The 21,676-nt window shown below is 45.1% G+C and overlaps 1 protein-coding gene across 5 annotated transcripts in view; it reads left to right on the top strand.

Annotated features, from left to right (window-relative positions):
* Positions 1-21,676, top strand: part of DAPK1 (death associated protein kinase 1) — a 210,384-nt gene that overhangs the window by 140,424 nt on the left and 48,284 nt on the right. For all 5 annotated transcript variants that reach the window (XM_037998596.2, XM_007969669.3, XM_007969670.3 and 2 more), the window contains exons 5-18: positions 1,107-1,236; positions 1,403-1,451; positions 1,542-1,568; positions 2,056-2,208; positions 2,560-2,605; positions 3,727-3,816; positions 5,120-5,212; positions 7,657-7,776; positions 8,212-8,310; positions 9,055-9,153; positions 10,539-10,637; positions 11,674-11,871; positions 13,306-13,503; positions 18,832-18,930. In XM_037998596.2, the coding sequence (XP_037854524.1) occupies positions 1,107-1,236; positions 1,403-1,451; positions 1,542-1,568; positions 2,056-2,208; positions 2,560-2,605; positions 3,727-3,816; positions 5,120-5,212; positions 7,657-7,776; positions 8,212-8,310; positions 9,055-9,153; positions 10,539-10,637; positions 11,674-11,871; positions 13,306-13,503; positions 18,832-18,930 (1,500 nt within the window). The remainder of the gene's footprint in view (positions 1-1,106; positions 1,237-1,402; positions 1,452-1,541; positions 1,569-2,055; positions 2,209-2,559; positions 2,606-3,726; positions 3,817-5,119; positions 5,213-7,656; positions 7,777-8,211; positions 8,311-9,054; positions 9,154-10,538; positions 10,638-11,673; positions 11,872-13,305; positions 13,504-18,831; positions 18,931-21,676) is intronic.

Here is a 21,676-nt window from a genome sequence, read left to right as displayed (position 1 = left end):
AATCAAGCAAACCAAACTCAGATTGGCTAATTGGGGCATTTGCCTGGCTGGATGCAGGATGTAATTGGAGATGAAACGGCATGTAAGACGTCCTCCCAGCCATGACAGAGGTGTGGTCTCTTTGGGAAGGGAAGACACGACAGAAGCAATAGGAAGTGGCAATGGTGAGAAGCTCCAGTTCAAGGCAGTGACAAGTGGTCTGGTAAAGCAGTGTGCGCTCTGTCGGAGAAGATGATTCAGACCCGTAGAGCTGGGACAGGATTTCAGAGGAGGGAGGATTGTCCCCATTCTTTTTGTAGCAGAGCTGTCAATGTCCCGTTCATGTCCCCCCTGGCCCCACAAACATGTGAAAAGACACACACTCATATACAGCCTAAAAGAGGGCTTGCTGCAAGTACCTGTGACTCTTCCTGGCATCTTGTTTCTGGCCCTGGGAGCTGGAAATGCAAAAGAAAAATTTCCACAGAAGCAGCTGTCAGCCGTGGAGGATGGAGAGGTGGTGGATAAAGACCCCAGCTCCCTCATGCTGCAATTGGAATAACACTGAGTTCTCCTTTTCGTCTCCCATTCCCCTAGTTACCCCCACCTTGATAGGACACTTCGTAGCAGCTTCCTTCTGTTTCCTGTATCTCCTTCCCCTACCGAGTGTTTCCTGTTGTCCCCTCCTTGTCTCAGGCCTGCTTCAGGAAGAACCTAGAGCAAGACATGTATTTCCTTCTTGAAATAAGAAGACGCACCCTATGAATTCTGTACAAAGCTGGCTTGCAGATTTTTTCTCATCATTAGAGTTAAGACATCACCTCTAAATACGTTTAATTAAAATGTTTTAAAGATACACTGACATTTTCTTCACAACGTTTTGTGTCTGCCCCTCCTCTCATTTGTGAACACAGAACCTTAGGAAAATGGTTCTGTGTATAGTCTTTCCTGGTGTACTCTTTCAACCACCCTGGTATACTCTTTTCCTGGTATACTCTTTCAACTACCCTTTCTTCCCTAATTTTTGGCCTTTTTTTTTTCTTTTGGGAGTGGGTAGAGAAGAACTATTCGGCCATCTTGTCCTCAGTATAACATATCATAGCTTTTTATTTCTCTCTTTTTTCAAGCCTGAGAACATAATGCTTTTGGATAGAAATGTCCCCAAACCTCGGATCAAGATCATTGACTTTGGGTTGGCCCATAAAATTGACTTTGGAAATGAATTTAAAAACATATTTGGGACTCCAGAGTTTGTCGGTAAGTTCCTTTGCTCCTGTGGTCATTTACATCTCATAAACATTATTCTGGCAAACCTCCCCTGCTGGAAGATTCTTTCCCCGTTACATGTTCCTGGTTGTTGCATGAAGATAGAATTGGTTAGTTTGCTTCCTCCCAAGCTAAATGAGTGTTTGTTTCCTCTTAGCTCCTGAGATAGTCAACTATGAACCTCTTGGTCTTGAGGCAGATATGTGGTAAGGAGTATGTCCTTGGTGTTGTTTTCTTTCTGATTTATTTGACTATTCTCCTGATGTGTTCTTTTGTTTGTTTTGTGTTGTTTTTAGGAGTATCGGGGTAATAACCTATATCCTGTAAGTACCAGAATTCACAACTCATACTCTCTTCTCTTCTATGAGACCATAGGTTTAATTAACCATTAAATGTGCTGTGTTGATCTCTTCAGCTTATGCATGCTTTTGATGTAAACATATTCATTTCACACCCCCAAAACATGTTTAGTTTATACTAATTAAACATGTTCTCCTAAATTGAAATGAGTCATCAGAAACTGTAGCATAATCACTGAAAGAAAGCATAGCTGTCCATCACTGCCGAGAAAACAGGTTTCCTTTAAACTACCAGATGCTGTTCCAAATTAACTTGTTAAGTGAATCCTTTTGCGTGAAGCTGAAGCTTTTGGTCCTGACAGTTAAAGCCCTATGAAATAGAATCAAACTCTCAAGTGACTATTCAAGCACCAGATTATAATCTTATTCCACACTCCGGATGTTATAGGAGCAAAATGACAACACCAAGGGGTCGTCATTAATGTTCTGTGCCCAACTTTATTTTTAACAGCCTAAGTGGGGCTTCCCCATTTCTTGGAGACACTAAGCAAGAAACGTTAGCAAATGTGTCCGCCGTCAACTATGAATTTGAGGACGAATACTTCAGTAATACCAGTGCGCTAGCCAAAGATTTCATAAGAAGACTTCTGGTCAAGGATCCAAAGTGAGTATCCATGTTCCTGAAAGGTGCTTGGCCACGGCCTCAGCCAGCCCAGAGCCTGTGCCTGTTCCATGCACAGGGCCACGTTTCTCAGACCCTGCTTGCTTCATGTGCCAAAGGGCAGCATGCCATGTGAAACGCTTCAGAAAGTGCAAGCAGGGCCCTCTGCCCCTGCTCAGTCAGTCCCTGCAGGCACAGTGAAATAATCACAAAAAGACCGATGTCGTTTTTGGCTTTCTTCCCTGAACTGCATTTTCCAGAGTGTCTGCTCGGCAGGCCCAGCCAGCAGGAAAACAACCTTAGTATTTGCTGCTATGGTCACAGCATTTTTTCCTTTCTCCCCCTCCCCTCAAGGAAGAGAATGACAATTCAAGATAGTTTGCAGCATCCCTGGATCAAGGTGAGTTGCATATTACTTCACTGTTTAGATCACTTTCTATGTGATTGGTTTGGGCACCCTGGTATTCATGTGTCTTAAAGTACTGCTAACCACAGGTCACACCTGGAGTGTTAAGTTTGCTATTTGCATCATATTTTAAGAAAAGCTGACAGGTTAGACTGTATCCCTAATGATCCCAGAGGTGGGGAGAGAGGAATAAGCCAGCACAGAGCAGGATTGTGAAAGGTCAAGCCCACTCAACAACTGTGTTTGGAGTGACATGTGGGATGTTGGCCCAAACAGTATATTTAAAATTTTATGTTGATCCCAGCATGTAAATATCAATCAAATCTGGATTTCTAGCTTCTCTTGGGAAATCTGAAGATCTGCTGACACTGAGCCCTCATTCCACATGGCCTTGGGAAGTCGCACAGGCACCTTGGTGCTGGGGAACAGGGTCCCCTGGAACATTACACCTTTACATTACCTGCCTGGCCTGATTGACATTTGGATTAAAGTTGCTTCAATCCAGGGCAGAAAGGATTAGGGGTGGTAAAGGATGATAGTTACAGAATGAAATCATGAAACGAAGAAGTGAACATCACAGAAACAGCCTTTGGGGACAAATAGCTTTGCTGTGCAAGCTCCCAGCGGTTACCTGGGCTCTCCTCGCCAGCCATGGTGTCTCTTCCTCCCAGAGGTGGAAGACGAAAGCTAAATACATCTACTGAAAAAGATACAGTACAAGGAATTCTCCTGCTATAGGCCAAACTAACTTTGCTGACCTCTGAGATCCCTCCAAGCTCTATATTACTTGGTGATACCCAAGTTCGAATGCCTCATAACATAGCCTCACCATGAATATTGCCATTCCCAAACTATCAGTGTGGAAAGTTATGATTTAGTTTTACCCCAAGCTCTACTTCTCCCCAGTGTTTATGGATGATACGAAACCCTCAGATATAAGAGTGAGCCCGCTAAGACTAGGTGCCTAGATATTCCATGTTATCCCAACTTGCTATGCTAATTTAATAAGGTGAATGCGTAAGCATCCTGAATAAGGAGATGTTTCAAAAAATTGTCATATAACACATTTTCGTAATTTGAGAGCTTTAATTTTTTTTCTTGGATTTTTATTTTAGCCTAAAGATACACAACAGGCACTTAGTAGAAAAGCATCAGCAGTAAACATGGAGAAATTCAAGAAGTTTGCAGCCCGGAAAAAGTGGAAAGTAAGATTGTTTGTTGTGGAGGGATTAACAAATTCTATTTCCTGTGTAGAGCAGTCAGGATCCGTCTCCTCTGATACTGGCAGTATGGAAAATACATCCTTTCCTCTTTTTAATCCACCCTGTAGTGTTCTGCACCATTACTCTATTTTGAAAAACAAGCAAAAACAATATTTTAGTCACTTTAACTCATACCATTAAATGTACTTTTGTAGTTTTTCCATCGAAACCATTCTCAATGCAAATTTTTATAGCAGCACCATAAAATTATAGTGAAATCTTTTTCTAATGCTACAAGCCACATTTTAAATAGGTTCATTCTTTGTGGTAAGCAGCATGAGATTACATTTGTGCTGTAACTCGTGTAAGTGGGTCTCTCAGCCCTGCCTTTATCTGTGAGTGGTTGGAGTGGGGGTGGGGTGGGGCCATGAGCATTTGCAGGGTGGCCTCTTCTCCTTCCTAAGCGTGGATGGCCTGGGTGGGACATAGATCTGAAGGCATTGCAGACGTCTTGGAAGAAATCACACTTCAGGGCTAAGAAGGTGATGGGATGGTTTCCTGTGCCCAGGGTCATGTCAAACCCAGAGGAAGTGGGTACCTACCATGTCTTCCCAGCTCAGGGCCAGAAATGTACCTCATTTTCACACCTACCAATTTTGGGGTGCTATGGTAGGGATGAGGAAGACCACAGCACTAGATTCTCAAAAAGTCCTCAGAATTAGGCTTAAAATAGAGAGAGAGCAACCATACATTTCTCTTTCTCACTCTCATTCTTTAACTGTACTTTTGCCTTTGAGAGTAAATGCAGAGATGTTTTTTCTGTAGACTAAGAGGCCCCCCAGCTGATGCTTCCATCAGCTGTCGCGTTTTGGTCATTACATTGTCTACCATCACTGTTTATGTGGCACAAAGGACACAGAGCAAGGCCCCTGCATTCTGTGCTTCTCTAAGTGGGGACCTGCAAGGGTCAAATCACCGTCTCCAAAGAGCAGAGAAGAAAGTATAGAGAGAGAAAGGATGTGGGGTGTCCAGCTCTGTAGTTCAATAATGAAACATGGAAGGAGAATCTCTATATCCTGTTGTCTTGATTTATAAGACCTTTAAAATTACTCTCGAAGCAAATACAACCCAGTTTGCTGTAGGATTGCCCACCTGGGAGAGTGTGTGCTCATGCCTGTGAACACGATCTCAAAGGCTTTGTCGTTTGTACTCATTTGACAATTGTTACATAAGCTGTCTCTCCTCCTCTCACCCTACCTTTTTTCTCCTCACCCTCCCCTCCTTTTTTTTTTTTTTTAAAAAAAAGCAATCCGTTCGCTTGATATCACTGTGCCAAAGATTATCCAGGTCGTTCCTGTCCAGAAGTAACATGAGTGTTGCCAGAAGCGACGATACTCTGGTAAGCAAACCCGTGTGCCCTGGTGCTCCTTTCTCAGCACTGGGTACTCGAATGTCCAAGCTGTCCTATTCATTCAACCTCCCAGGAACCTGAAGTTGTGGAAATGGCAAGCCTATTCTTGATCCCCTCAGAGGGGTTTGGGGGTGCTGATTTATGCACCCTCTTGCTTCTTTCCTCTTTTTTTCTCTTTGATTTGGATGGTGCTGTCCCCTTTCATAGCCCCATACCTCTAACACTACCCTCCACCTTGATGCAAACGTAGGCACAGACCACCCCCCAACACACACGCACACACGCACAGCAAATGCACATACACAGAGACACACTCACTGATATTTTGGTAAAAGAGAGGCTAGCCAGCAGAAAAGAGCTTCTTCTAATTTGCATGAACTGTTGCCGCTGACATAGAAGAATCTTGGTTAACAGTAGCACGGAAAGGACAGACAACCGTCACCTTCCCACACACACGCACCAGAGAATCAGGGAGGTGCAGTGCTGCTTGCTGATGTGTCTCCTAGCAGACCAGAAGGCCTGACCTGCTTGCATTGTTGGCCTGGTGTTGACTGCCCAAGGCCCTTGAGAATAACTCCAGCTTTCTTAGTTTTAATATGAACTTTGACAAAGTGGCAAAGATTTATCAAATTTGTGTTTCAATACTCTCTAGTTATGTTTCCTTCGTAATTAGAAATGCATTCATTTTCCAATTTCTAGCCTTTATTTTCTTTATCTTCCCCCCAATCCAAACTGAAACCTAATCATAGATAAGCTCTTCAGATATGAGTAGAAGCCTCCGAATTCAACAAGACTTTCCCCTGACAATCAAACAATGGGCCTTTGTTAAATCAGGAGGTGAAGGGGACTCCAGACGAGGCAGCCATGGTCGTCCTGTGGGAACTACCCTGCCCCTGTAATCGAACAGTCAGCATTTCCCCGGTGGAGCCGAGTACTTCAGGGTGGGAATTGCAGACACCAGCTCCCCGTTTTTCCCCTTAAGGTAGTAGCTTCACTGAGGCTCCACATCTAGCCTTGTGGAGTGAAATGGGATTGGAGATATTTTTTAAAAAAAAAACAAAAAACAAAAAAAACCAAAAGAGAAGCAGGTTAGGGCAAAAAGAGAGAGAAGAGGAGGCTTTGTTTGGGAATGGTTAGTGGGTGGCTGCTGCGCAACCAGCAAGAAGATAAAAACTGTGACTCTAAGTAAGATAATGAGAATGATTAAAGATTGCAAATTGAAGTCACTGAATATTCAACTGGGAGACGATCCATGTGTCACAGTGAAAAGTTTAGGGTAGGAGAGGGACCAAGGGTCGTGTAGGAGCTCCAGGTGGAAAGATACCCTCCCAGAGGTCAGATTCCCTCATCTCCATATTCTAATCACAGGGTGAGTCATAACAATCTACTTTATTCCTTCTGTTTTCCCCATTTCTCTTGACTTGCGCTTTCATGTAAATGCCTCTTAGTCATTGACTTGAATTGTGATAGAAAAGCAAAACCGGTGGCATTCTTAAACATGCATTTTATACAAATATTACTAAAACCCACATGGAAAGTGTTTGGATTCAGATCTGTAGAGAAGAGAAAGCAGATGGAGAGACATGCTTTCTCCATTCTCCCCCACAAGCAGAGATTCAGCATCTCTAGATTCACTTTTCCAGATTTGAAATTCCAGTGGTCATAATTCTATGTTTATCATTTCAAAAATTTTGTTTAGGATTTTTCTAGCAGATTCCTTAGTTTTAATGTGAATTTTGACAGAGTGCAAAGATTTTTCAAGTTTTTTGTTCACTACTCTTCTGGTTATTTTTCCTTTGTGATTAGAAATGCATCAGTTTTCTGATTTCTAGCCTTTGTTTTCTTTATTTAGAGCCTATTTTTAAAATTTTTGTTTTGTTTTGTTTTTTGTAATTGGGACCAACTTTCAGAGAATTTTGCCATGTTATTCTATACATAGTGATGGAAGAAATACAAGTGATCAGAAAATAATTCTGTAATTGGAAACATTCCAAATTGGGAATATCTTATTCAAAGGCATCATTTCTTTGCTTCAGTAGGTTTTTCTTTTTCCTTTTCCAGGAAGAGAGTATGTTATACCTAAAGATTTTCACAGTGGTTTTAGGAACTGTGTTTTGACAGATTCTTAAGATAAACACAAAAGGTTACTTGTCATCATCATCATTTGAAATCTGGATCTCAGACACTGTCTCTGGGCTATACTGCCGATAACATTAAAGCCCAGTTAAACAGTAAATAGTGTTCGTTTGCAACATGGAAGGAGCAAAAATTTCCCTCCTAGGTCCCTTCATGACTGTGTGGTTTTGGGGAATAAATGGCTTAGTTTCCTCTGAATCCCCCTGTTAACAAGTGAGCACAGGTTTCTTTTATGTTGGTAAGAGAATCATGGCTAGCAGTGTAACTCTGTTTCCATCTTGGCTGTCTCTCTCAAGGATGAGGAAGACTCCTTTGTGATGAAAGCCATCATCCATGCTATCAACGATGACAACGTCCCAGGCCTGCAGCACCTTCTGGGCTCATTGTCCAACTATGATGTTAACCAACCCAACAAGGTCTGGTTCTGTTCTGCAGCATAGTGGAGGGGTGGGTCACAGTGACCTTGCCCTTCCATATCAAAGGAAGGACCCCATCTGCTTCTCCATTCTTCCTTCCAATTGAAAGCTCCTTAAAATCACTTCTGTTTAGGGAGTGATTTGAGTTACAAATAGGGTCTTTTTGCATTGAGGACCTTCCTTCATTCACATATTGTATCTCTACCCATGAAATTTTAGATCTTCTCATCCTGCTAATGAAAATGTCCCCGATGAGAATCCAAAAGGGGAAGGAAAGGTTTTATACCCTTCCACCTGTCTTCCCTTCCTGCCACTCAGCAGTAGCTCTATGTCTGTTGAGACAGGGGAAGGTGTGTGGGAACCGCAATCATCATTTGGCCTTTTCCTTTCCTACCAAACCTGAAAATTAGTAATTTTTTTTCTTGCCTATTCTAGCACGGGACACCTCCATTACTCATTGCTGCTGGCTGTGGGAATATTCAAATACTACAGTTGCTCATTAAAAGAGGCTCAAGAATCGATATCCAGGATAAGGTCATAATTGTTTTATTGAAATGAATTGAATTTTAAAGTATTATCAAATGTCTCTTAATTATCGGGGTAACAGAGGAAAAAAAATGTATGTCCTAACTTGTTTCTCAGTTTCCTGTAGAGGAAGATAAGCTGCTTTTTCAACAGCTTGGTACAGCCTGACACATGCATTAGAGGGGCAAACATTTATCATTTCTCCTCCCCTTGGCGCTGCTGCTTGACGTCAGCATTTCTTTGTACACTACCCAGATTTTCCTTCTTACCGATCACATTTACTCGACAGTGTTAGATGCCACACATGAAAAAGTTTTATTATCTAATTATTCTCATCAGAAATGTGTTTGCGTACTTCTGTAGACGTCAGCAGAGCTGTAAGTGGAGTAGATCCGGTCCCCTGCAGTAAGGGAGTCCTAACCAGACGGGGAGATGAGGGTTTACAAACAGAAAACAATTGTTTATAAACAATTGTTTATTTCAAAATCATTTTAGATTTACAAAACAAAGTTGGAAAAGTTCCAAAAGAGTTCCATTATCTGCATCACCCAGGTGCCCCTAATGCTAGCATCTTGTGTAACCATGGTACCTTTGTCAAAGGTGTAAAAGAGGATGAGGGCTTCATTCCTCTGGGGAGTTGCTCCTCTGGGGTTTGTCATCACGCAGGAAGGGAAATACAGTGACTCTGAGGGATGTATGCATCCGGCGCCGTCAGCTTTTTAGAAATGTGACCCCAGGTTGATTTTCCTACAGGGTGGGTCCAATGCCATCTACTGGGCTGCTCGGCATGGCCACGTCGATACCTTGAAATTTCTCAATGAGAACAAATGCCCTTTGGATGTGAAAGACAAGGTAAGGCCACTTATCTTAGGAGGAACCTGAGGAGGTAGTAAATGGATTCATGTGAGAGTGAGTGCTGGCCTACCATGTGCATCGGGACCCGAAGGAGAGGAATCAGCACCAACATTCACCAGCAGAAAATTTAAATTGGAAATTTCTTGTTGCCTGTGGTTTGATTTAATATTGAAATCAGCCTTAAGCCAGAATCTTCTAGGTAGTTGCCATAATACGCACACAATGAATTATAATCCCTGTAACTTAAAAACCTCAAAGTTCTAGTAGAAAGACAACCAGACAGAGACCCTTGGTCTCGATTTGATTTTCTTCCTGACTCAGCCTTGTGCTTTTAAGCGGATCTCTCCTATTCTATTCTCCTCTGAAGTGGCTGATAGTGCTGACCTGACAATCACAGACACTAGAAGATATTAATGAGACAATGCACATAAAGTAATAAAGTAAGGCTTTTTTTTTGGTACAACAGTGTTATAAAAGTTACTGACTTATCAAGATACCTTGTTTTCATATGTGTGTGTTTCATTAAGTTCACATAACAATCCTGTGAATTAATTGGCTGTGCGGGAACCTGAACCTGGGATTCCTACCTACTCATCCATTATTTATTCTACTGTACAACACTTCTCTGCTTCCAGTACTGGCAGACTAATTCAACATGCTTAGTCAAGCTGCCACACACAGTTGCATGGATTGTGCATTGCACCATATCTGGGGGGTAACATTCGTATCAGAGACACTCATTTATTATGGCAGTTATCTGGAAGGTGGCAACCATATATCTTGTTTTGTCTTCTTAAAATTTGTTTATGCTGATGATTTTCTGTGGGGTGGATAGAAGTAAAGTATCTTAAAGGATTTGCACCTGTTACTAATTCACAGAAAGTTATTACATGGGCAAATAGTGATATTCTTTAAAATTTCTGAGAAAATCTCTGAGAATATAAGAAAATAAGTTTCTAATCATAGGCAATGAAATGAGAAGCTTGTTAGTAAGTAAAATAGTTCATTTAAGTAACTGCTGAATGATGAACCCAATAGTAAAGAGAATGTTGTGTTTAAAAAAGAAGAAAATCACACAGCTAGAAGTGTCAGTACATAAAGAAGATCGAGAACAGCCATCATGGAAAAGGGAGAGCCTTCTCCTGAGTTGTTTGCACTTCACAGGATGTGCCAAGTGTGTGGGCTTAATACTGACTGTGTGGTGGACACCCCAACCCCAGGTCCCCATCCTAGCCACTATAGGGCCATCTGCCCGAGGTGAGTGGGTGGAACCAAAGGGGATGGAGTGGAACCAGGCAGGCCTGGGTGTAGGCCTTGGGTTCTGGTCTCCATAGCCTGCTCACAGATGTGGCTTAGAATCACCAGCTCCTTTTCTTCTGCAGTCTGGAGAGACAGCCCTCCACGTGGCGGCTCGCTACGGCCATGCTGACATGGCTCAGTTACTGTGCAGCTTCGGCTCCAATCCCAATATCCAGGACAAGGTGGGTCGTAGCTGACGTCCTCCCTTCCTCTGCTCTATACATGAATGTACAGGCAGCCAGATGGTACAGTCGTGGCCTTTAGAGTTTTATCCAAGCTAGGTTTTCTGTCTTCCACTGCAGAGGGCAAGGACTCAAAGGGCAGGGACTCATAAACAGAAGTACTAGCTAAGGTGTGCAAGGTGCTAATACCAGGATCAGGTCTAACCACTTCATTCATTCATGCATTCAATCTGCTGAACAGCCCTATGAAATGGATGACTGTTATCATTCTCATTTTGGAGATGAGGAAATTGAGGCAGGGAAAGTTTCTGTAACTTTCCCAGGCTCACAAAGCTCAGAAGTGGTAGAGCTGGGGCTTGAACACACACAGTCTGGTTTCAGAGTCCACGTTTGTCACCACCGCATTAGGATGGCCTCTCATCGGTGCATTTATGTATCTAACGATGTTGATCCTGAAGCTACAGGCCTCCCAGTCTGTAAGGACTTCCCTTGACTTGTGTGTGGCTCTCCTAATTACTTTCTAGCCAAAGCAACAACACTGTTACCACTCACCTTGTGTTGTAAACCTGACAGAAAGCTAGAGGCATCAAGGTTGCTGGAAGAATTCATGCTCAGGGAAGTGCTCACCTACTATTAGTAGTTTCAGATAAAGTCAGCGAGGCACTTATTAGAAAGATGCTATCATGCACCTGCATGAAGGCTCTGTTGTTCAGAGAAGCAGGGCTGATGGTTTCAGCGGGCTCCCGAAAGTCCATTGTCAGTCATATGCTGAGAAAGCCAAATTCATCAAACACACAAGTGTTGAGGAAGGAAAACGAATGAAGGAGAGACATCAGATCTACCTCTTAATGCTGGTGGCTCACACTCATGTTGTTATTTCATTCCAGATTAATATTTCACTCCAGTACCTATGAGCTCTTTCCCTCTGCTGCCTTGGTTGCATTTCTGCCAAATTTGACGGGGACTCTCACCTTGCTTTACACTTTGTTTCTTACTGTTGTTTTCTCCTCCTCTCTGCACTTGTGTCCTTGGCCAGGAAGAAGAAACCCCCCTGCACTGTGCTGCCTGGCACGGCTATTACTCTGTGGCCAAAGCCCTTTGTGAAGCCGGCTGTAACGTGAACATCAAGAACCGAGAAGGAGAGACGCCCCTCCTGACAGCCTCTGCCAGGGGCTACCACGACATCGTGGAGTGTCTGGCCGAACATGGAGCCGACCTTAATGCTTGTGACAAGGTGCCTTATAATAGGGGAAGACTCATACGTACCGGGAAGTGATCTAGGGGTCTAGAGGGACCACAGGACTCCTCAGTTTGTTTCCCTAAGATAACAAACTTGAATGCGGCAAACTGTAATTACCCCTTCTCTTCTCTGTTCCAAAGATTCTGTGAACTTTTCTGTATTGTATTTAATAATTAATATTCATGGCATATAACAAAATCCATGAATTGATCAAATGACTTTGAGCTCTAAGTAATTTTTAGCTTTAAAGCTTTAGAGCAGGTACAGTGATGTTCACTGAATCCGAGACAATTCTCGTTGAGGACTAACACTGGCAACACACTATTAACTTTTAGATGAACAAAGAAATAGATGTTTTGCTTATTTCTATCATCTGCTGTGTTATGAAAAGACAATAAACCACTCTTACTTGTCGGGCAATCTCGATGCTAGACCAGGTGTTCCATGTTTTTAATTAAACAAATTCAGCCTCATCTGTTTTTATTGTGCTCTGTACTTAAAACAAGGCTGTGATGTTGCTATATACAGTTAGATTTGGGTTTCTGTAGTTGATTTAATATCTGCCCTTTGTGAAGTTATTTTCTAAGTATAGAGCAATGGTTCTGAGTGGGGGATGGGGGCTGACTTTGCCCCCAGGGGTGTTTGATAATGTCCGGAGATACTTTCTGGTTGTCACAACTAGAGATGAGGGTTGCTACTGGCGTCTCATCGATCCCAGCCAGTGGTGCTACTAAACATCCTGCAGCCCATAGGGCAGCCCCCCTCGGCAGAGAATCACCCAGCCCCAAATGCCAATAGCACTGAGGCTGAGAAACCCTAGCACAGTAAAGTTTTAGAAATGTTCCAGAACTCTCCACCAGCTCCTAAAACTCAACACACCTATTCATCAGGGATTCTGTAATAGGTCAAATGAAGGCCCGGGCTGGTGTTTCACGGAATGCAGAGGTTAGACATGTTAAATCTGCTTCTCATTTGTATGACAGCCCTCGAGCAAGTTGTTTCACAATACTTTCACATTTTTCCTGGTGCAAAGTAAAATAATAGGCTCTCTATTTAGGAAATTGGCAAAGATTGCTGGGCAAATGTTTTTAAAAGTGTTTTACAAATGCTTTGATTAAAGAGGCCATTGGAGTATCAACAATTACTTATGTTCTATCTGATTGTACTGCCGAAGCCTAAGTGGATCAAGCTGGTGTCAGCTTAGGCTATGATTATTTAGAGAGGAACATGTAAAGCTCCACATCCTCCCAGTCCTTACCCCTGCTATAGGAGTCTGCTATAGGATTCTTCATTTAAATCCTCCACTAGGCCTTTTAGTAGTGATCTTGTTGCCAATTAAACCTCACTCAGTGGCGGCAGGAAACGTGGAGAGATGGAGACCACATGCCCAAGCGTAAAGCTCTCATGATTTCTGGGGTTTGTTTCCAGGACGGACACATTGCCCTTCATCTGGCTGTAAGACGGTGTCAGATGGAAGTAATCAAGACTCTCCTCAGCCAAGGGTGTTTCGTCGATTATCAAGACAGGCACGGCAATACTCCCCTCCACGTGGCGTGTAAAGATGGCAACATGCCTATTGTGGTGGCCCTCTGTGAAGCAAACTGCAATTTGGACATCTCAAACAAGGTACGCACAGAGCACAGGATCCCTACAGCTTCCAAGTGTGTCCATCCACCCGATTCTGGGTCCTGATTCTGTGTCCTCCCACCTGATCCCAGGTCCTGATTCTTTGTCCTCCCACCCGATTCTGGGTCCTGATTCTGTGTCCTCCCACCCGATTCTGGGTCCTGATTCTGTGTCCTCCCACCTGATCCCGGGTCCTGATTCTGTGTCCTCCCGCCTGATCCCAGGTCCTGATTCTGTGTCCTCCCACCTGATCCCAGGTCCTGATTCTGTGTCCTCCCACCTGGTCCCAGGTCCTGATTCTATGTCCATCCACCCAATTGTGGGTCTTGATTCTGTGTCCTCCTGCCTGATCCCAGGTCCTGATTCTGTGTCCTCCCACCTGATCCTGGATTTTGGCCAAGTTTCTGTTTGCATGTGTTTGTTGTTGAAAGTGAATGTTACTTATATGGACATGTACTTTTTTATGGGGTTTTGCCATCTTAAGTTGCATTTTACATGTGACTTTTGAATAATTTCATAGATAAACAAAATTACTTTTTGCATAACTCAGTGTACACTGATGGAAATCGTGTGTGTGTGTGTGTGTGTGTGTAAATGCATGTGAGCATGAGGCTCTGTAGAGGAATCCGAGAGGCTCATGGTAAAATTCTAACATCTTTCTAGAGCACTAAGTCTTCAGGAAAATGTCTAAGGACATTAAGTTTTGATCCCAGGACTGTATTTCTCTTTTTTATTTTATTTATTATTATTATTATTTTTTTGATCTCACTCTTGTCGCCCAGGCTGGAGTGCAGCGGCCCAATCTTGGCTCGCTGCAACCTCTGCCTCCTGGGTTCAAGCGATTCTCATGCCTCAGCCTCCTGAGTAGCTGGGACTACACGCCCGTGCAACCATGCCCTGCTAATTTTTGTATTTTTAGTAGAGATGGGGTTTCACCATGTTGGCCAGGCTGGTCTCGAACTCCTGACCTCAGGTGATCTGCCCGCTTCATCCTCCCAATGTGCTGGGTTTACAGGCATGAGCCATCACACCTATATTTTTCTTCTTAGCTTTCCACATTGAGAGTTTTATGGGCAAAAGTTCCTAGTACCTTTTTTTGTGCTAAATAAATGTGGTAAGACCAAAGAGACACTATCATTTGGTGAAAAATGGAGAAATGAAAATAATTGTGCTTTTAGGTTCATAAAAAATATTGACTTCTAGATTTTAGCCACCACCTTCCCTTTTCTCTGAATTCCATATAGATTTTCATTACCAAACAACATAGACTATTGGAGATTCCTGTGATTTTTTTGGCCGTGTAGCTGTATTAAAGACGAGCATTATGCTGTTACGATTATGCTAAAAATGAAGTCCAAGTACAATTAATTTTTTAATTTCAGGAAATGTTTATCAGTGGTTTATACAATGCCAGTGGGATTCTAGTATGGTTTGTTGGAGGTAAAAGAACATCTGGGCCGGGTGCGGTGGCTCGCTCCTATAATCCCAGCACTTTGGGAGGCCAAGGTGGGTGGATCACGAGGTCAGGAGTTCAAGAACAGCCTGGCCAATGTGGTGAAACCCCATCTCTACTAAAAATACAAAAATTAGCTGGGCATGGTGGTGCATGCCTGTAATCCCAGCTACTTGGGAGGCTGAGGCAGGAGAATCGCTTGAACCCAGGAGGCAGAGGTTACAGTGAGCCGAGACTGCGCCACTGCACTCCAGCCTGGTCAACAGAGTGAGACTCTGTCTCAAAAAAAAAAAGAATATCTGAAACAGCTGGAAAATTATACTTTTATGTAAACTTATTCCTTTTGCATGTTGTATGATTAACTCAAACAGAAATTGAAATTGGTAATTTCACATTCTGACACTGTGTGGAAAGGCAGTATCCCAGGTTTTAGCCATTAGCTGCTGGTTGCTTTCTTAGTTTGTCCCGTTCTAATCTTGCCAAGTCAGTTCTATAAGTGGCTTAAGGGAAAAGCCAAATGTAGTATGAAGTAGCATCCAGACCTTGGGTTTCCTTCTAGGATTCTTCAAATGAATCAAAAGCAGCTTCAAGGGACATCTGCACTTATTTGACTCTCTGTAGACGTTCCCACTGTGCACCCAGGGGCCTACTATGTGTGCAGCATATAGAATCGGCTTTCCCCTTGTGAGGGGAGAGGAGGAGCTGAGCATCTCTTTGCCCTAAGCCAAACAGGGAATGGTGTTCTTCGCAGTTTCACTCCATACCTAAATGCACAACTTCACTTGTTAAATACACTCTTTAAAAAATCCACAGTCCCAGACTTTCGTGTTTTAAAACCACTGGCTTATTTACTAGAAAAGTCTTACATTTTTCAGGCTGCAAATATCTATAAGTAAAGTCGATAAATGCTGACAGAAATAATCACTGTCTATGGCACAGCAGCTGTACATAGAGGGCCTTCTGTAGACGATTTTGTCATTGAGTGGAGCTCAGCTGCTGTGAAAATCATCAGTACCAGTTTCAACCCCTTGGAATTAGCAGCATAATTCAGACCCGTAATTCAGAGCCTGCCTGGACAGAAGGGTGCTGGCTGCACACAAGCTCTGCATCTCCATCCCCACAGACAGGCTCCCCGGGTTGGCTTTGATGCTGCCATCATCAGCACGCCCTGACTGTGGGGGTCTCAGCTTCTTCAGAAGGGTTGCTGTCAGGCTTGTTTTGCTATTTTTTTTTTTTTTTAAAGGAAAGGTGATGGGGGCTTTAGAAGGCCTTAAAAGAAGCACAGGTATGTAACAGAAGGCATTGTTTCCCACCAAAGCACATCCAGCTTTCTAGAGACACACTCAAGTAACCGATTGGGAGCGTGGAGGGGCACCCCCATGCCACAAGGAGGCTGTTGCTCTTTCTTCATTGCATGGTCTTGCCTTTTCCTTATCTGGATTAAGTTCCTCCAGAAATAAAAATGGCCATTCAAATCCTACCCTGTCACCAGTATGTGACAGGACCTCGTTGCTATGTTTGATGCTCACGCAGTGAGATATTTCTGCATTCTTCCTCCTTCTTGTATGGAAATCAGGAGAGTGGCTGTTTAACTGGCCATGTTAGAGAGCACGGAAAGGAAAGGAAATAGATGGCGCAGAATGCATGGCCCTTACCCATTTGTCCCTCTTTGAGTTAGTACTTCCCTTAAGGACAGACAGAAGGCACGCTGTGCACACGCATGCATCTGGGAGGATGGGAGAGGACTGGCTGCCTGTCAGGTGTTTATCCCCTTCCAGGGCAGCACTGTGCCCAGCGTGGAGGGAGGAACTAGTAGATGCCAAGGTGAATGGCTCTGCCCTCAGGCTGCTTTTAGACATGCTCACATTCAGATGTAGCCGCATCGCATGTTGTCATTGCTGCTGTGTGGGGCACAAGGTGCTCCAGAAACACAGAAGCAGTAATTCAGATATTAAAGAAATCAGGGAAGACTTTTCATTGGTGATCATTTAAGATGATCGAGGCTTTGACAGATGGAGAAGAGGGAAGCCTGTTTTCCACCAGGGGAAGCCAGTGTGTCTGCTGTGGGCTATCACTGACACATAAGGGGTGTGGGGTAGGTATTTAGGGAGGGGGTTATGGGGAAGGGAGAAAATGAAGCTGGAGACATTGGGTCCGGATGGTGGCAGAACTGGAATTTAAGGCTAGGTAAGGGGTTTAGTGTCATTCTGTCCCAACCTGGGCCCTTCAACAGTGGCCATTTCCTCTGCCCTTTTCTTCATCACCCTCTCTTCCTCAGCTTTCTTCTCTTCTATAAAACTGTGCATTTTACAACCAAAATTCCATCTCCCTTATATTGCATCTTTTAAACATTTCACCCAGTCTTCAAAACCTTCCCTTTTCCTTCTCATGTGAACTCTAGGACGCTTGAAAGCTTAATATCTGCTTTCTGCATTATTGCAGAAGATAATAATAAAGAAATATGAGCGTGTCCCACACTGCAGCAGTGTTTACACTAGCCGGGAATTGAGACTGCCTAGCTTCCACCCTCGGTGGCTGAATGAATCATGAGAGCCACGCAGTAGATGCGATTCAGGCATTCAGAATGTGATCCCTCCTGTTACAGGCATGGAAAGGTGTTCCCAATCTACTGTTAGATGGACAAAGCAAGGAGCAGAGTGGAAGGTGGGCTATGACCACATCTCGGCTGTTTAAATTATTTTCTCCTGTTGAGGATTCATAGATACGAGCTTGGGAGGAAATGGACCAAATTGTTAAAACAGGGACAGCTCTGAGCCAGGGAGCTTGAGAGTAAAGGGGGGAGTGGAGAAGGAAGGTTTTTATTTTGTATTATTTGTTTCTCTAGGTTGCTTGGAGTTTTAAAAAGAGCGTGTGTTAACTGTATAACAAAAACTGATATTTAAAAATACATAGCATAAAAAAGACATTCCCAAACTTTCTCAGTTCACAACATCCTCAGGGTTTCAGTAATTATTTTTTCATGGTTCCCCTAGATCAAAAGAAATCCCTAACACTTCTGTTCATTCCAAACAACTTAGTAACCACTTATGTCCTAACAGCTTAGCAGCAGCTGAGAAAGATAATACATATAAACAGAAAGAAAACTAATATTTTCTTTTCCTTCTTCCATGACCACATTACATACAATGTGATGAGTGCACTGCACTTTTGAAACCTTTGACTCAGAGTGGACATGGCCTCATATCCTGTCCACAGTGATTTCCTCAAGACTCTTGATTCCTCCCAGGGCAGCCACCAACCCCCCGCTGTGAGAGACATGATGTCCTGGAAGGCAGGGTGGTGCAGTCTAATAATGACACTCTGCACCACTTCAAGTGAGTAGTTCACCTGGTCTCAGAGCCAGTTTTCTTATCAAAAACTTAGGATATTCCTGGGCACCTCTATGAATTCAGTGCAGTTCCCTGGGCTACCTTGGCACACAATTTGGGAACCACAGGCACAAACAAGGCTTATGGGCTTGTCCTGGGATTTTCACTAATTAGGATGTCTTCAATATATGTCTTCCGTGTATCTTCTTCCCTGGCTGTGCCTACATTTGATCTATGGTGCAGATCTTGCTGGAACTCTGGGCCTTGAGCCCTTGGCTCCTGCCTCCTTCAGGCCAGCACAGCAGGAAACTTACTTCAGTTATCTTTGAAGTTGTATTTTGAAGCTCCTCTTTTAACTGCAAAGCACTTGGAAAGGTTCTGCCTGGCTGGCCTGCCCCAGTGGAGAGCAAGTTTCAGGAGAAGGGAGATGGCTCCTTCCTTCTTTCTGGTGGGCCCTGACCCCTTCCTTAACCTTGTGTCTCCGGAATGTCATCCTCAGCAACTGCATGAGAAGAACGACCTTTGACCTTTTTTCTCTCTTCCCAGTACGGACGAACGCCTCTGCACCTCGCGGCCAACAACGGGATCCTCGACGTGGTCCGGTACCTCTGTCTGATGGGAGCCAGCGTGGAGGCGCTGACCGCAGTGAGTGCTCACAGGGCTTCGTGCAGGAGGGAGCTGCTGGGAGCCTCTGGCGCCTCCAGGGCAGGAGGGACAGGGCTTGCATGGCAACTCTGCATTCTAAAGCAGCCAGGCTGCTGTTCACTCCTCCGCCGCAGTAACACAGACATTCTCCCACACACCCCAACCTAATGTCTCCTTAATGTTCCTCTTCTCATCTCCCCACACCCTGCTCTGCCAGGGATTCCGCTGCTTCCCTCTGCTCTTTTTGTTTTCCGCATCACACACCAGGGCCCCTGCATTGTGGGATGTGTGTACTTCCCCTTCCTAAATGCTCCTCTGCCCCAGGGCACTGGAGCCCCTGCCCTTTAGAAGGAGCTGGGGGAGGAAGAATCCTCAGTGGGTGTTGGGTGCAGTCTCCATATTTGCCCAAGACCAGACTACCGGGTGCCATAAGCAGGAGTTGCTTAAAGAGTCAGGCTTTGCTTTAGGCCTGTGGAGTATTTTAAGTGAGATTTCTTCAGTTCCCTCACTCCCTGCTGCTGATGCCAGACCTAGCACCTCCCTGCTGAGGAAACCCTTTGATTCACATTTCATGAAATACTCAAGAAGGAAAATGCATCAGCTAATGAGGTATGGTTGCAATGTTACGGCTGCGGTGAAACGTTACCATTCGGGTGCTTGCCGGCCTAAGAGGAGGCTGACCATCCAGCCTGTGTGGGAGAGTCCTGGGCTCACAGATTAGAGCTTTGCTGACAGAGGGTGATTCTCTGAGGAGACCAAGTGGTGCTTTAATGTGTCGGCCCAGCTCAGGCCCCGAGGCTGGAAGAGAGCCTCACTTCCTGGAGATCATCCAGAGGTTAGCAAACCGTGGCCCACAGGCCATATCCCACTGCTGGTTTTTGTAAATGAAGTCTTACTGGGACACAGCCATGCCTAAGGTTTGTATTGGCCTTGGCGGCTTCCATGCCAGGTGTCAGAGCTGAGCAGTTGTGACAGAGACCATATGTGCCACGGAGCCCAAACACCTCCTCCCCTGGCCCTTGACAGAAAGTGTTTGCGGACCACTGGGGCTAGGATGTCGCCTCCCTGAATGCACTCATGTTATCGGGATGTCATTCCCTCCCCAGAAGTAATAGGTCTGATCTGTGCAGTCGTGGGGGGCGCCCAGCTCTGTGCTTTCTCTGCAGGCTCAGTTATTACCAAGTACTCCGCGTGGGATGAGGCCCGTTTCTAGGGCACCTGGTTACCCACCGCAAATGCACACACCATACCCACTTCACCCTGCTGTGCCTGACTCGTTAGATCTCGTGGGCCATTGTCAAGCCTGCCCAGCCATGCTTGGGCACAGGTTCCAGTTACTCCCTAATAGAGCATTTATATGCATTTTCAAGACGAGTAAATAGTTTTGTCCGATGTGTGGCCTCATGAAAGACCCAGCCAGACCATTATTGAAGATGCCAGCAGCTGACGCTGTTGCATCTACCACAGTGCAGGCTGGGGCTGCTGAAATGTGCGGCCCCCTCTGTGGAGTCCCTCCATGAGCCGCAGGGCCCTCTGCCCTTCCCCACGACAGCTGCATCGGTGGTCCCCGCCAGGCTCCTCCTCAGGTCCCTCCGTGCACCTCCTCGCTCTCTCGCTTCCCACCGCAGGAGAAGCGTCCTCTGTCCCCAGGCGCCTCCACGTTGCCCAGAGCTAACCTGCGAGGCGGGTGCGGCTCTTTCTGCCGCCTCCTCAGTCACTCCGCACACACCGGTGGCGCTGTGCGAGCAGGGAGTCCGGGGGCACAAGACAGGCGCGCGCCCCTCAGGAGACTTCTGGAAATGGGAAAGGGACGCTGACCCGAGAGTCACAGCCGTCAATTACAGTCACCGAATGGGCGAATGGGACCGTGTGGTGACAGAAAGGAGCGGGTCCTGAGGGCGTGGCAGCGGCTGGGGGCGCCCCTGTGGGAGGCATCGCTAGAACCTGCAAGCCACGCCCGGTCCTCAGAGGGGCAGTCCTGGGAGGATCGCCCTGTTCAGGCCGGGGCTCGGCGGCCTCCGGTGTCCTCCTGCGGTGGGAGCGCAGTGGCTGGAGCTGGCGCGGATGCCCGGGAGATGGGAGGGTGAGCAGAACTGGGTGTGCCTAGCCTTCTCCCAGAGCACCGCCCCCCGACCCCCCCACCCTCCCCCCCGGCCAACTGGGGCTTCCTCTCCCGTGGGGCCGGGGAGACCTTCCAGACTGGAGCGCCTTACTGGGGACGCTGCCTTCAGAAACATTGACCACACCACATCCCTCGATTTAAGTTTGCTAGCAGCCACATGGAAGGAGGAAAAAGAGACAGAGGAAATGAAGTTCAATAATATATTAGCACGAGATAATACAAATATTATGCTAACCTGTAAATCAATAAATTTATTTATTGATTTATTATTTGTATATATTCATGGGGTACAAGTGCAATTTTCTCCATTGGTATATTACATTGGGGTGAAGTCAGGGTCTTCAGCCTGTCCATCACTGGAGCAAAGCACATTGTACCCATCAAACAAACTCCCATCCTCCAGGAGCCTCCCTCCCCCTCACCCCTCCAAGTCCCCACTGTTCATTTTCCACACACAGCTTCCCTGTGTACATATCATTTGGCACCCACTTTAAGTGACAGCATGTGATATTTGGTTTTCTGTGTCTCAGTTGTTTCACTTAGGATAATGGCCTCCATTTCCATCCATGTTGCTGTAAAGGACATGATTTCCTTTTCTTTTTTCTTTCTTTTTTTTTGTTTTTT

Source organism: Chlorocebus sabaeus, chromosome 12 (assembly GCF_047675955.1).
Source record: "Chlorocebus sabaeus isolate Y175 chromosome 12, mChlSab1.0.hap1, whole genome shotgun sequence".
Taxonomy (NCBI): Eukaryota; Metazoa; Chordata; class Mammalia; order Primates; family Cercopithecidae; genus Chlorocebus; species Chlorocebus sabaeus.
Note: the sequence above shows the minus strand (reverse complement) of the source record. Positions and strands in the feature narration are given on the sequence as shown.